The 15,114-nt window shown below is 48.4% G+C and overlaps 1 protein-coding gene across 1 annotated transcript in view; it reads right to left on the minus strand.

Annotated features, from left to right (window-relative positions):
- Positions 1-6,958: 6,958 nt before the first annotated feature.
- Positions 6,959-15,114, minus strand: part of TP63 (tumor protein p63) — a 97,730-nt gene continuing 89,574 nt past the window's right edge. Inside the window, exons 11-14 of the mRNA XM_036388780.2 lie at positions 10,417-10,574; positions 9,392-9,536; positions 8,500-8,593; positions 6,959-7,255 (exon numbers count right to left, since the gene is read on the minus strand). Of these exons, the coding sequence (XP_036244673.1) occupies positions 6,959-7,255; positions 8,500-8,593; positions 9,392-9,536; positions 10,417-10,574 (694 nt within the window). The remainder of the gene's footprint in view (positions 7,256-8,499; positions 8,594-9,391; positions 9,537-10,416; positions 10,575-15,114) is intronic.

Genomic DNA, 15,114 nt, shown 5'->3' on the forward strand with positions numbered 1-15,114 from the left:
AGCCGGGCCGGGCCTGGGGGGGTGCCGGGAGCCGGGCCGGGCCTGGCCGGGTGCCGGGAGCCGGGCTGGGCCTGGGGGGGCGCCGGGAGCTGGGCCGGGCCTGGGGGGGGTGCCGGGAGCCGGGCCGGGCCTGGCCGGGTACCGGGCTCCCCACCCAGCCCGGCTGTGCCGTGGGAGCTGCAGCCAGGTGCTGCTGTGGGAGTTCCTGGCTGCGGCGTGTGGTCTGGGCAATCACCCGCCGGTGTTTTCTCAGCTGGAAGAAGCGATGTGTATCGCTCTGGCATGAGCACTCCTGCAGCCGAGCTCTGTGTGTGCGTGAGGGGAAGGGGGAGCGCCCCTGCTGCCCTCGGGCACGGCACGCACGGTGCTGCGAACCCGGGGCTTTGGCTGCGGGGGCTGCAGCACGGGGCACCCATGCAGGGCTGCTGCCTCCAATGTGCCTCCTGGGGTGGGTGGGCTCTGGCTCTGAAGGCATCCCGGGGCAGAGGCTCACTGCCTGGGGTGAGAGGAGTCATCTCTCCTGCTTTGGCAGGTGATGGGTTTTGGTCTTCATCTTCTGAATTTCCCATTTGTGCTGGAGTGGGTTGGGATGGGCACAACACTGGGGGACCCTCTGTGTGCACAGCAAAGGGCAGGAGAGCAGCAGCTTTCCCAAGAGGAGGCCGCAGGAAGATTTGTTTTGCAACACCAACGAGTCACTTGCTTATTCCGCCCATATAAAATAAATAAACAGGAGTTGCTGCTGCTGCTGCCCTTGCACGTGGGGTGCAGGGGGTGAGAAGAGGCGGGTTTATAAACTCGTGCCCACGCTGTGAGCGCCGGAGGTGGCCGGGGGGACGCGCGGCTCCCGCGGGGCTGGAGCGGAGCCCGCACCCCGGGCTGCGGGGCCGCGCGGGGCCGCCAGGGGGCACTGCCTGCCCGGCACCGCGCTGGGCTCTGCCCTCTTTTTCGTGATTTTTGTCATTTTTTGCCCCGCAAATCCCCTCGACAGGGAACCAACGCGGCGGGAGACGGCACACGGGAGAGTCCTGGCTTCTGTGCAGCCAGCTCTCACTTTGTCTCAATTGTTTGTTTGTTTGTTTGTTTTTAATACATGTTTGGATTTATTCTTTTCTCTTCTCTTGATTTCTCTCTTTTTTTTTTGGTTTTTTTTTGTTTTAGCCTGCGAACTTAGCAAAGCTGATTGTATGGACAGAGCCACCCTGCTAAATATTAACTAACAAACTTAGTCTTCCCTTGGCCTTGATGCAGGCAATAATGAGACTGCATGTTCCAGGGCATGATTCAGAGTGGGAATCTAATATCCCCTGAATGGCTCCCCAGGGACTTTGTTGCCACTGCTGATGTAGAGAGCCTAATCTCCTACCCTAGGCTGTTGGGAGAGACAATGTAAGCATCTCCCTTGCATGCTGTAATGGTTGGTATCAGCCCAGCTGCTGGTGAGTAATTGCTGAGCATGCCAGCAGGCACACACCTCCTGTTGCAGCACGTATCCCCATCATCTGGGGAAGTGGCACAGCCAAAAAGCCACTGGCTGCTGTGCCCACATTACCACAAAGGCAAGGGCAGGGCACTGCAACACTGGTGAGAAAATCAGCTGAAAGGTTCATGGAGACCCTTCCCAAACAATCTTGGAGCACTCAAATCAACCACCAGTGGTTCATGGGCCTTTTACGGATGTGGCTGTGGGAACAGGGTGGGGCATGGCACTGCTGTGACTGCAGTGACCAAGGCAGATGGACACTGGGCACAATCAATGTCCTCAGGTGTAGCAGGGACCCTTCAGGCCTTGGCTTCACTGCTACAGGTACACAGCCACTGTATAGAACCCTTAGTGATACCTCTCAGTGCTCATCCATGCCCTGGACCTGTAGCTGCAGATCCCTTGTCCTGCCCCAATTCCTGCATCTTCTGCCCCCTAATCCCACAACATCTTTCCTTTACTCACCTGTGGCCCCAGGCACCTGGCTTATTTCATGAAGGCAGAGCTGATGTTCCTAAGAATAAAACATATGACACTAGGAGTGTTTGCAAGGAAGTAAAAACATTTTAACAAAACCAGTTAATCCTCCAAACCCTCCCCCAAAAAAACAACTTTGACGACTTTGAGCCAAGGAAGTCCATAACAACACTCACCCAGCAGAAGGGCAAAGGACAACTACTGTATACCTCTGAATAAAATTTTGGCTCCTTCATCTTAGGGAAGCAAGCTGGGAGAAAGCCACAGCCAGTCCTTGCCAACAGAGCATAAAGATTATCTTCCTTCCTGTTTATTTGACCTTCATGGCTAGTGTATCCAAATATCAACAATAAGGCTCCAAAACTCCAGCCTCCACCTTCTGCTATGTGCTCAGGAAGACAACTCTGCCATGGGTCACAGAGAGGCAAAACAACTCAGGACCCAAAAACCACCAGCTGGAGCCTGGCAGGCAGAGAGAGCTGTTTGCCAAATCTCCATGGCACAGGCTCAGCACAGGCACAGCCCACAGGGGCCAGGCAGGGCAGCCCTGCAGGGCCTGCCATGGCTCCCCTCCGCCCCCCACCCAGCAAATGACACGAGGTACACATTCCACAGCTCAGTAAATCAGAAGGGCAAACAGCCCAAGCTCTGACTCCGTGCAGGACTGGGCTGCCTACATGGTTTTCCCATGGAGAAACAACTTGGGAAGAGGCAGAGTGGGAGGCAGGTCCTGCAATCCTTCCCCCACGGCACAGGCAGCTGCTGTGCCATCAGGAAGGGGGTTTGCTAAGGCACACAGGACAGGAAGAACATGATGAGCAAGACACCCTCCACAGGCTCCACTCAGGCACTTGCCGAGTTTTGTTGTGTCCGGGAAAGCTTCATTCCAGGGGACTGCCAGCTTCAGCACACTTAGGACTAACAGCAGAGAAGGGCATGCACGTCTTCAGAGGTCCACCCAGGCTTGCAAAACACAGCTGGAAGCTCACCATGGATTCTTGCCCTGAAAACTTTGTGCTTGCCTACAAAGCATCCCAATATCCAAAATTCCAATGGGTATGGGTGGAGGGCAAAAGGGAGAGAAGCAGCTTGGGATTCCTCAGTACTGAAAGCCTTGCTGTAACCTAAGCAATGTAAAGGTTCCCCACTTCAGCAGTGGAACACAGCAGTCAGAAATGACAACCATATTTGAAACCTACTCGTTAATGGAAACTGAAATCTTGTTCTACGTGATCCAATTCACTCATCTAGAGGCAGCATGCATCAGCTGAAATAGCAAATTCTCACAGCTGTTCTAGTAAGTAGCACTTCTCTCTTTTGAGACCAACATACTAATTTTTAATACCACATTCATTCATTCTGCCACAGTACAACATGGGTGCTGTTACCTCTGGATGTTGATATCTGGAGTCAACTACTTCTCTAGTAACTTGGAAAAAGGGAAAAGCAACGGCAACCAGAACCAAAGAAATCGGGCAGGCATTCCCTACCCCAATTAAACCTGCTCCCAAGTGAGGTTGGGGCAGCCTCTTCTTTTAAGACCTTTGACAGGTTTCCTTTCCACTCTCCCCGTTCCTAAGCATCATCCCCTAACCATAACCCATAAAAACTGTAAGACAGCCATGGGGCCCATGTCAGAAACCACTGATGAAGCTGGGATGTTAATGTGGTGGTCCATGGACAGAATGAAGCTCCCAGCTGATGGAAGGGACTCCACTCCCATCCCCTTCGGGACAACCATCCCATCAGCTCTGACCTGTTTCTTCAAATCCTTGGAAGAAAAATTGAGATGCAAAGGAGAAGGAAACGGCTTTGCTAGGATGCATAGGGTGATGCACAAAGCCTTTCGTGTAAGGCTGTTTCCCAAGTGTGGACATCAGAGGACAGCACCGACCCTGTCTGTTCCAAGCACACACACCTTCCCCTCCAGCAGGACATGGAATGTGGGGCACTAACTGGTGCCCTGCTCAGAGAAAAACCACGTAAATCTGATGAAAGGCCAAAAAAGAGCCATGCCAAAGGCTGAAGACCTCACAGTTCAGCAAGAAAGAGGCTTAGGGAGCTGAACTGATGCATCTGTCAGAAAGGCAGCAGATGAATGTGTGATGGCACTTTGGACCACACCCTCAGGACATAGATTCTGTAGGGACAGAAAATTTCACCCATGGGCAAGGGTGACACTAAGCCCCAGCTGGTCAGAGGAGGATATTTCCAAGAAGGCGCACAGGAAGGAAAAGAAGGTGCTTGGGAATTCAGCGTCATTTTCAGTTCTGGCTTTTATTGTCATTCACTTCAACAACAAGGTGTTCAAAAACACAGGGGCCCCTTGGTGCAGGTAACATGGTCATTGCTACAAGCATTGGCAGATTCTCAGCTCCATTAAGCCATAACACTTTGATGCATCAAAACAAAACAAAATCACACCTCTACAGGGGAGGGCAAAAGCTACAGCAGTTCAAACTCACTTAAGGATTCCAGTTATACAGAAGTGGCCTCCATAGTGGCATACGGTAGAAAGGTTTTCACAGCATCTATTTTAATCATTAGTGATGCAGCAGAAAAGCTCCATCTCGCTGCTGAGTTGAAAAGCAGATACGGAATTCTTGTACCGATTCTGGGCACACCATTAACTGCATTAACCTTTATAGTCAGAAGCTCCCTAGATCCTAAAATGACAGTGTCTTTTGCATCAATGTATGTACAATACTGAAGCAGCTCAGAAGGACTACACAATGGAGATGCAAAACCTTGGAGGTGAGAAGAGCACAGCCTAATTCACCTCCAGGGATTTGTAAAGTATCTGCTCTAACTCTTTCCCCACACTAACACTGCCCTGCTGAATTAATCATTGCATCAAGTCAAGAGCAGAACGACTCTCGTGCTTTGTACCATATAGAAAAAAATAAAGAGCTATAGTAAGTTCTCACACTGAGCATGTTAAATACTTTGAAATCTAGGACACTGCTCTTTGAAGTGTTACAAAATAAAATGATACCACAGGCTTTCAGTAGGTGCTCACTCCCCCCTCAACTGCAAAGTAACACAGTAATCTCAGTATGAAAAATACAAATATATTCAATCCACTGACTGGCTGTTTGTTACAGGATTTGTAACTATACACCTTACGCATAAAAATAATAATTAAAAAACAGAAAAACAAACAACAACATTTAATTGTGGTTCTGTCTGACCCAGTCGCTGAAGAAGAAATGAAACAGATCATGAGGCACTGTAGGAAAACCAAAAAATACACATACAAAAAATATTTATATAACAAACTTGACAGTGTAACCAGGTGGCATTACCATTTATATCTAACCAAAAGAGGCATGCAGAGCCACCAAAAGGCAGTCTTTGAATGCAATACACTTCTGGCACAACAGACGGAGCACCCTAATGACATCATACTCATGAAATACACAACAAAGCAGGGCCCACAAACAGCCACTGCATTGAGTCAGGAATATTCAGCTGTAGTAAGGAAGGATAACAAGTCATTTAAGCTGCTTTTTCCATCTTTCCCCAGCCAAAAAAAAAGTCAGGCTTACTGTTAAAAAAGAACAAGCCAACTTGAAAGCAGCTGTGCAGAGCCTTGCTCCTCAGCTTAGGTTGTATACCTTTAAGTATGAGTACTTTGGCTAATAAAAATGTGAAAACACACATTGTTCAGTTATTCATGCACAGGACCACTGGCAGTCAGAGGAAATGCCTCAGAGCACTACTGTGGTAGAACCAGTAAAGAAAAAAACAGAGAAAAATGAATTTCTCATGTAAACATGGCTTATTGTGATCACAACACTCATAATTCCCAGAAATTATCTTTGTTTTAAGACATCTTATGGTTATTCTTCTAGTTGCTTGTCACTTAACCTATAGCAACAAACACAACCAGTTCCATCCCTTTTACAGATATATCTAAAGACAAGCCTGCCTTCCTCCCAAGTAATCTAGCACAGTCCAAATAAAAGGTAGTCTGAGTTTAGCGCAGCTCAAGTCCTACAAGCTGGTGTGCAGCTCTCACTCCTCCATTTAACTGGAGGCTAGGTGGGCAAATCCTTATGCTAAACTAGGCAGGCTGCATGTGTGGCAAAGCCTAATTCTATAGCTTAAATGTCAGTAGTATCGTGGCATATGGTTATATGTACAGGATTACAGTATACGGTTAAAGATCCAGTGGGGACAATTCAAGAGTGACCAGTAGTTTTATTTACACTTTCAAGCCTCAAAGAGGCAAACCAGGACATACATATAAATGTATACCCAAAACGAGGAGAAGCAGACGGCGTGGTTTTTCCAGAGAAGGTGAGGGACAAGGCAAAAGTCAGATGCAGGTGCTGTCAGCGCTGGCCTGCCCAGCAAAGTGCATGTGCCGTCTCCGCTGGAGAATATTACACATGAACAGAGCACTCAGCTCCATGGGAAGAGGCTGTTTAAGTGCAGCGTTCAGCAGACTAACTCCCATTTATTTTTCAGATTAACTGTCAGTTCAGGGTTGGGTTGCTTTGGGTTTTTTGCATTTGGTTTCCTTGCTGTAGCATGTTTGGATGCTTTTTTTTTTCCCCAGGGTTTTGGGGTTTTTTTTAGGCTTTTTATAATTTTATTTCAACCTTCCTGCTTTACAAAGTGGGATAGCTGGGTGAGAGAAACATATTTCAAGGTCAGGGCACCCACAAGGTGTGTGAGGATTCAAAAGTCAAGAAAAGAAGCCCTATCCCCAAAGGAAAACACAAAACAAGTTGGCCTTCTTGAGAAGGTCAACGGTAGTCAGGGAAATACCACCCACCTTCCCCCTTTGCTCAGCTCTTCCCCTTGCAAGAGCTGGGGTGGAGGTTGCAGTCCAGGAGCATGACCTAAACAGCACCCAGGGCATGACGTAGCAAGAGAGAGCAAGAAGGTTCCCTCCGCCCTCCGTCCGGGGGTGCAGTACCAAGCAGAAGGAAGGCAATGAAGGGCTGAGCAGTTCGTGGCCGGGGCGGGGTGGAGGGGGGCCCGGGGGTCTCACTCCCCCTCCTCTTTGATGCGTTGCTGTTTGTTGCGCCGGGCGTCCATGTCGAAGTTGAAGTCATTCCACTCGTCGCGGGGCGGGAAGGAGATGGTCTGGCGCAGCGTGAAGCGCACGGCGTCGATGACGCGCTCCCCGCGCGTCTCGCTCGAGCCCACGCTCACCGTGGAGGCGCCGCTGGGGGTGCGCAGCAGGTGGGGAGGGGAGGAGAAGTCATGGAGCTGCCGGTGGTCGAGGATGCCCTTCCAGATGGCATGGCGGAACTGCTCCGGGATCTTGAGGCTCACCAGATCCTGCAAGGCAAAGAGCAGGGCTTAGCAGGGGGGTCCCAGGGCAAGCTGGGCTCCAGGAGCGAACACAGCCTCTGCGCCACCAAGTGCCACTAAAGCTGCTAAAACCCAGGTGGCCACGATGCGCAGCAGAAGACAAACCACTGCTCCTGGAAGTGGTGGTCCACTCTGGAACAGGCATGTGCGGCCACGAGGCAGCAACGGCCTGTTTTGAAGGCACAAATTCCATTTTTAACTCGCACAAAACACTTGTTCATGCATAAGACGTGGTGACCTACAGCTAGAAGCTTAACTGGACTGCAAGGCCTCCAAGACAACCTCAGGTAGATCTGCTGGCTGTCAGTGGTGGGGGATGCTGGGCTCCTGAAGGTCAATGACCTTGAAAATTTCCATGTTAATTACAAAGCCGGCAAAAGGATTTTAGAATCCAAGCCTGAGCTCCAGTATCCAGAGCTCTGGGTATGACTCTATAGGAACCATCTTAATTACATTAACAGAACCAAATTTAGTAACAGACACATAGCCTTAGAAAACTTGTAGTTTGAGGCCCCATCATTTCTGGTGCAAAACATGAGGGTTGCGTTACCTGAACTCTGGGATACACAGTATTAGCTCTGAAAAAATTAGCCACCAACTTCAGTTAATTTGAGTAAGCTTTTCTAATTAGAGCAGCAGCAAAAGGAAGGCAGCCCATGCTAGGGAGCAACAGCACCACAGTCTCCCAAAGTCTTGGGGAAAAAAAAAGGGACAGCCAGCTCAGAAGAGAGCAATGGCCCTGGAGAGGAAGCAGCAACCCTGCAGCAAAAGCCATGCAAGAGTAAAAAAGTGAAAACAACAAACAGGGATGAGATGCCAGTGGCAAGGGAAGATGATTAAGGTAAGGCCAGAAAACAGAAGCAGGGAGGGAAAATTGCAGACCACTTCTGGAGAGCCTACTTGTCTGCAGGCGAGTGAGGTGTAAACTGAAACCAAGCCTTGCAGAATTAACAGGCACGTGGGCTGGGGCCACTTCAGGGGCTCAGACAGAGCTGGGGAAGGGGAGACTCTTTCTCTGTGCCAGGCAAGGCAGTTATAGTCCTGGCCCCAAGTCCAGCCTCTCTTCACCTCACAACATCTCTTCTCTATGTCCAACAGCCTTAAATCAAACTAATTGTGTAAAAATAAAAGTGTACTGAGTCTGGATTTCTGACCTGTTCCTAAAGCAGGGCCAAGAGCACAAACAAAGGAAACAGCGAGGAGTTACTTACATCCATGGAGTAATGCTCAATCTGATAGATGGTGGTCAGCCCCTGGGTCGTGAAATAATCCACACAGGATGAGCAGCCCAACCTCGCTAAGAAGCTGCAGAGGAGGAAGGAAGGAAGGAGAGAGAAAATAGGATCACCCTGGCTGCAACAGCCCAAACCTCAGAAAAACCAAACACTCAGCCAATCTGCAGCAACAGGAAACAAAGCTTTCACCCTTGGCTTGACCTCCTCCAAGATATCCCAGGCCAGCAAGCCACATCGCTGCCACATCAAACAAATGAGGGAGTCCTTCAGCTCAGCACCCAGCCCTCATGGCAGCATCTTGCCTAAGTCAAGAGCCAGTGCTGCACAGCCTGGGTCTTGAGGCAGGAGGGCTCACACAGATCCTCCTGCCAGGTGACATCACCCAGAAGGTGGCTGAGCCCATGGCAGCCTGGTGCATGCACAGAGGGCTTCAGCAAGGCATGGGGTCTAGGGCTCAGACACATCATGCACTGCCAATCAGCACATTCTACCCTAAGTGTAAAGGATTCCTCATTTACGGGCAGCATCTTTCAACTGGTTTGACCTCACAAAGGGCAGAGGGGCTTCTGACCCCAGCCACGGCTTGTCAAGGGGCCAGAGGGGGAAAAAAAGAAAAACAAGAAATGTTTGCAAGACAGCCTGGCACCCTCAAACTCCACCAGTCCAACAGATGCTGCATCCCTCAGCTTTCTCACACTCCTAACATCCCTGTTTCTCTCAGCTACTCAGAGGTGGGGATTTGAGGCTCAGTGCCCAGAGGGTGCCAAGAGCCCAGTGGGATCCGGTGCTCCAGGATCATTCAGGCTCCAGACCCAAGGGCTCTCTCTCTTGGCGTGGGCAGCGTGCCGGGCAGCCTGCTCCTGCTCACCTGACGATGCTGCAGTCTGAGGGGTATGGAGGAGGGGGGGTGCAGTGGGACGTTGAAGGCATGGAGAGGGGAGGAGGCAGCGCCTGCGTGGGGCTGAGGCCATTCATGTCACCGGTCATGGCCATGTGGGTGCCCATCATGGGAACTGGAGGAGAGAAGAAGGAGGAGCACATTGTTACCCAGGCATGCCCAGACCCTGGCTTTGCCCCCAGCACAGCACCCAAGGACAGCACCCACAGCTGAAGCAGCCTGAAATCCCCTGAAAACCCTGAACAGGATGAGCTCATGAGAAGTTTCAGGCAGGGCCAAGGACCAGATAACAGACAGTCCTTCTGGAGCTCTCCCCTCACAGGAGAAAGTGCCACTGTCATGTCACCTTCCCTCCCAGACAGGCTGGATAGAAACCCTGGCTTGCCCTGCCACAGGAGAGGAGCAGGACAGAGCCAGCAGAGTAACCCAATACAGCAGCCAAACAGCTTTGTTTTCAGAGACAGCAAGAGCACCAGAAGGGGCTCAGCAACAGGTGTGGGCAAGACTCCAGCTGTTTTGAAATAAATGAAAAAACAAAACACCAACCAAAACTCCGCCCCAGAACCATGTCTGTCATCCTGGATTTACAGGGCTGCTGAGCACATAGCAGCAGCCAGGAGGAACAGAACTGCGAGATGTTTCCTTTAAAATTAAGAACTGTCTTAATTGAACTGAGGGAAAAAAATGCTGCCAATGTTTGCATCTCCTCTGCTGGGAAAGGAAGAAGAAACAAGTCTCAAAAGCCAGAGAACAGTGCAGCCAGCTAGATCTGCAGCAAGAAGCAGCTCTGATCACCCTGTGAGGCTCTGAGCAGGATGCTGAAGCCTTGCCCTGTGGCACACCAATGAGCAATATTTATTTGGCTCTGCAGGTTTACAGCAAATGACTCCAGGCTCTCCAGCTTAACAGTAGCCATGTGGAGATGCCAAGTTTCCTTGTCCAGACTAGCAGAGAGCACACAGGCACCAGGAGAAGGAGGAATAAGAGTTTCTTACTGTTGGTTCCCATGCTGTCGGGGATGGTGGTTGGGGTCAGGGCGTTGCGCTGCTGGGGGTTGATGAGCTGGCTGACCGAGGGCAGCTTGTTCATGCTGTTCATCTTGCTGAGGGGTGGAGAGCTGGAGCCGTAGGAGGACTGCGACTGCATGGAGGTCCTGCAAACCAAAGAGATGTTAGGACAGGGATCACAGCAGCTGGTTGTTGAGAGTGTGCACCCAAAGGGCTACATGGCCAGGGAAATCACTGATACCACAGGATCATCACAGAGAAAGATCCTTGGAGAATGAGTCAACAGGAAATAAAAGGTTTCCCAGATATTCTCAGCACTTTAAAAAAAGTGAAATACCAAAAAAAGGAAAACTTAATTTTTGGTTGAAACTTTTTATTTAAGAAGTGTCTATTCAAGTTTTTCAGTTGAAAAGTATATATGGAATTCCAGCAAACATGTGCCAAGATTTGAAGAGTATTTTTAAGTTAAACTCTCCTTGTAGTCAAAAACTTTTTCATAGGAACAAGAACCAAGGAAACCATCTCAAACCATCCTAAATGCCCCTGAAACCTGACTGCAGAAACAGTTTTCAGATTGGGTCTGCTTATCACCTTGTTTTTTCCAAAATTCCTAGTTATAACAGCCAGAGGCTCCTTGCTGAAGGCAGATTCCATGCACTTCAGGGACCACTACTGAGATGGTCAGAGCTGCCTGGGATGCCAACAGGCAGCTTTTGCTGGTGTTAATGCAAACCTGGTATCCAAACCCTGCAGGCTGCTTGCAAAGAGGATCGGGTTCCTGCCAACACCTGACAAGAGCACTAGCCTCCCTCAAGTCCATCCAGCCCCAAACTCCACCCAGCATACTCATGGAGTGGGCCAGAGAGGCTTGCCAGACTCCCTGCTGCCCAGCCCGAGGGTCCCAGCTGCAATCCTGCCATGTCAGTGATCCAGACTGCCAAGACTGGGCTGCTTCTGAAGGGCAGCCCAGCTCCCAGATCGAGTTATGGCTGTGGCATCCCATTTACAGTGGGGTCCTATGTGGGACATGCAGAAAATTATCATTAAAGCTGGCCCAACAGCACAATTGGCATAGCACTGCCATGCCACAAGGGAGCAGGTTTTTCTCCCTCTTACATCAGGGGCATTTGTAGGACTGGGCAAAGGTTTGGGAAATGTGCCTGCTCCCCTGGCACGAGTACCCTCAAGCTGTGGTCACCCTGCAGAGCAGAGGTCACCCAGGCTCCGTGGTCACCCACCACAGAGCCTGGCACTCCTATCACACTGACCCCATGGTGAGTGTCCAAGGGCACATTCCCATCTTAGTTCCCACTGGGAAACTTGTTCCCATCTGGGTATAACTGGTTACACCAATTCCTGGGAACTGGCTTTTCTTCTATGCAAATAAAATAATTATTACTCCAAATAAGCAAAGTGTAAAAGGAAAGAAAAGGCTTATTCCTAGACAATTTATTAAAACCTTCAGCATTCAAGGTCAAGTTCCACACAATTACATTGTCTCCAGCTTCCTGCACTTTCAAGACTTGCAGTGTTGGGTGGAGAAAACATCTATGCTAACAGGCTAGAGTATCTAAGGCCCTGAAGAAATGTTACCTAATTACACAATTACAGGAGGTACAGAAGGGTGTGAACTGTCCTTTGGCAGTGAAGATGCAGGACAAGATCCAGCAAACTTCACAGACTCAAGGAAGTGGAAAGCACAAGAAGCTTCACAAATTAATATTAACAATGGCAGCAGCTCCCAAGGGGAAGTGAAACCGAGCCATGAAGTTCAGACCTGACTTTTCAGAGAGAAGAGAAAGATTCAGATCTGACATTTTCATTCCCCAGTTATGAAAGTTGAGGCCAGCCATGAAATTCAAGTTAAGCTGACACCACCCTTAGCCCAAAAGGCTTCTGGATTTAGGACCAATCAGTATTTTACTTCATGGGTTCATGCACTTATCTTAAGATTCAGCTGAAATAAACACACACCTGGAAGAGTCTCTTAAGGCAAAATCTGCATGATCTGCAAGTGAGGAGGTCAATGAACACAGCAAAATTCCAAATTAAATCAACAAAGGCTTCCCAAAGGACTCTGAGTTGCATTGTTTGAGGTCAGCAGTGGGCCTACCTTTGCCCTCTCCACCACCAGTAGTGATCTCAGCAAAGCTAATTAGGAGACTACAAAATTTTTGGGGCTAAAAGAAAAACAAAAAGCAATCAAACACAAGCCAGCCCAAAACTTTAGAAAACAAAGGCATACTTTAACATATAGCTTAGGGACTCCATGCTTATCTCATTCATACTCGTAAGAGTCAAGATTAACATCATCAAGTTCAAGGGAGTAAAACAGAAAACAAAAGCATTCTTCTCTGTACTCACACTAGTTACAACTAAGCTATTCCATCACATGAGCAGATGTTTAAAAGGCCATCTAGCCAAAGAGAAGTCTCAAGATAAACCAAGATGCAAAATTTTATTGAAAATTAATGTCACACATCAATATAGCACGAGCCTTAGAAACACAAGAAAATGTTTTTGGTATTAAGCACAAGAGCTACATGGTGTTTGAGGACCCATTTAAAATATATTGCTTTTTTTCCTCGATTTTTAAAAACAGATACAAGAATGTCATGCACAGTGATTTTCATTAAAATTTTACTTACTAGGTCTCAAGAAAGATTAGAAGTCGGAGCATTAACATTTCTTTGATATCAATGCCAATGAAATGCATTTTAATATCAAGGTATAAGGGCTTCAATTAAGAGACTATTATACTTCTTGGAACAGTCTGATACAAAAGGCACTGAGTCACATTCTGCAACTGAGTTTTCTCTCTTCAAGAGGCTATGTAATTATTTAACAAATAACATCTGTAGTTATGCAAGCTCATATGAGGGCAATCAGTCTCTCATGCTTCAAGGCATATACTGATCATCTCAAGAGGTCAGGAAGGAACTTTCCTGTCCCATATATGAACAAAGTTCAGTTCACAGCCTCGTGTAACTCTACATTTTCCCAGCTCACAGGATACCAGCCCTTTCACCAGAGGCAGAAAACTGCTGGGACAGACCAACTACCTGACTGAGCAGACCAGAGTTCTTGTTGGCTAGAGGAGCACACAGCTGCGTAAGCAACCTTAAATGACATCAAAGGTTCATTAAATGCAATTGGGCAGATCAGGCTCAGAATTTAAGATTTCACCCAAGCCCCTGTGCCTGCAGTTTGCTGTGCCTGCAGGCCCAGAGCCAGTCAGTGCAGAGACACACAAGTAGAATCAGAGCTGCCCAGTTCTGTGTCTGCCCTCTCTTTCAGCAGCCACACCAAGGATCACATCCCAGGCTCACACAAGGCCAGAGTGCTCAAGGACAAGGGTTTTTAAAGCAAGGCTTCCCATAGGGCTGTGTAACACTGGGGTGTCACTGGTATAGTCTAATAAGGGCACACAAGTGACACAGATGCTGCTCAGTTTCATTCCTCTGCTTTGAAGGCCCATGAAGCAGCAGGACACTGAAAAGCAGAGAGATGCCCTTACTCCCCCCATCCCAAACTGCATCTATTCTAAAGCAAATAACAGTGCACCTTTTCAATCACTCCAGTGGTTTGAAGGCTTGGTACCTCACTGGGAGCAGGGAAAGGAGGAGCTCCAGCAGTTACTGGGCAGACAGGAACTACAGCACAGGGCCAAGGGTGGCAATAATGACTCCCCTTAGATTTCAGGTATGGGAATTTCTCAAGGCAGGCCATGGATGCAATCTGCTCTCCAGGGAATGGAGCTGTAATACAGGGAGTGGATATATATCAAGTAGTTGACACAGACTGATATGACCTCAGTACCTGATAAGGCCCAATTAGTCCACTTGGTTATTCCTTGAAAGGAAAAGGCTTATTTTCCTGAAGACACAGAGATGGCAAAGAAGCAATGAAAAGACAGCTGGGATAAAGTGTACATTTTATCTGCAGAGGACAGACTACAAAGCAACTCAAATTGCTTTCAGCTCCAGGTGTTTGATAAAAGAAAAAAAGAACAGCACCTTCTAATATAACTACCTGGTAGTTGGAAAGCAAATCAAGTCACCACTAAGATCAGCATCACAATCATCATCCTCTTACTGCCAAGTGGGACAAATCAGAAAGGCTTTCCAGAAAACAACAGGATCCAAATAATTTACATTCTTGTTCAGTGGAAGTTTAAGATGTATTGCTCATTACAGTACAAAGCATTTCCCAGAGGCCACACCAAATGATGAACTGGAATCTTCCAGTGCAGGCTGTGGATGCCTCCTCAAACTTGCTGGTGAACAGGTCCAGGAGCAGTGCTCTAAATACAGATCAGTATTTCCCTGTCACAGTACTTTCATATTGCCATCCAGAAGCAGAAAAAGCAAAAATCCAAGAATAAACCTTCACTGGAAGAACAGAAAATAGTGCCAAATATAATCCTATGTCTGGGCTGCATTTACAGTTCAGGTTCCCACCTCTCACAGGGAAAGGAATCACATTGCCTTTCTTTTCCCAAATAAAAAGGCACAGAACAATAGTGACCTGCTTTGTGATCTGAAAGAACTTCCTGGAATTTCCAGACAAGGTAACAAGGCACTTGATTTTAATTAGCTTTACACAAGGAAGGACCATAGAGCTGCAACTATATGACACAGGCACTGCTAGTGCTTAATTAGCTGTTATTTACAGACTTAACCCCAG

This window comes from Molothrus ater, chromosome 10 (assembly GCF_012460135.2).
Source record: "Molothrus ater isolate BHLD 08-10-18 breed brown headed cowbird chromosome 10, BPBGC_Mater_1.1, whole genome shotgun sequence".
In the NCBI taxonomy this organism is placed as follows: Eukaryota; Metazoa; Chordata; class Aves; order Passeriformes; family Icteridae; genus Molothrus; species Molothrus ater.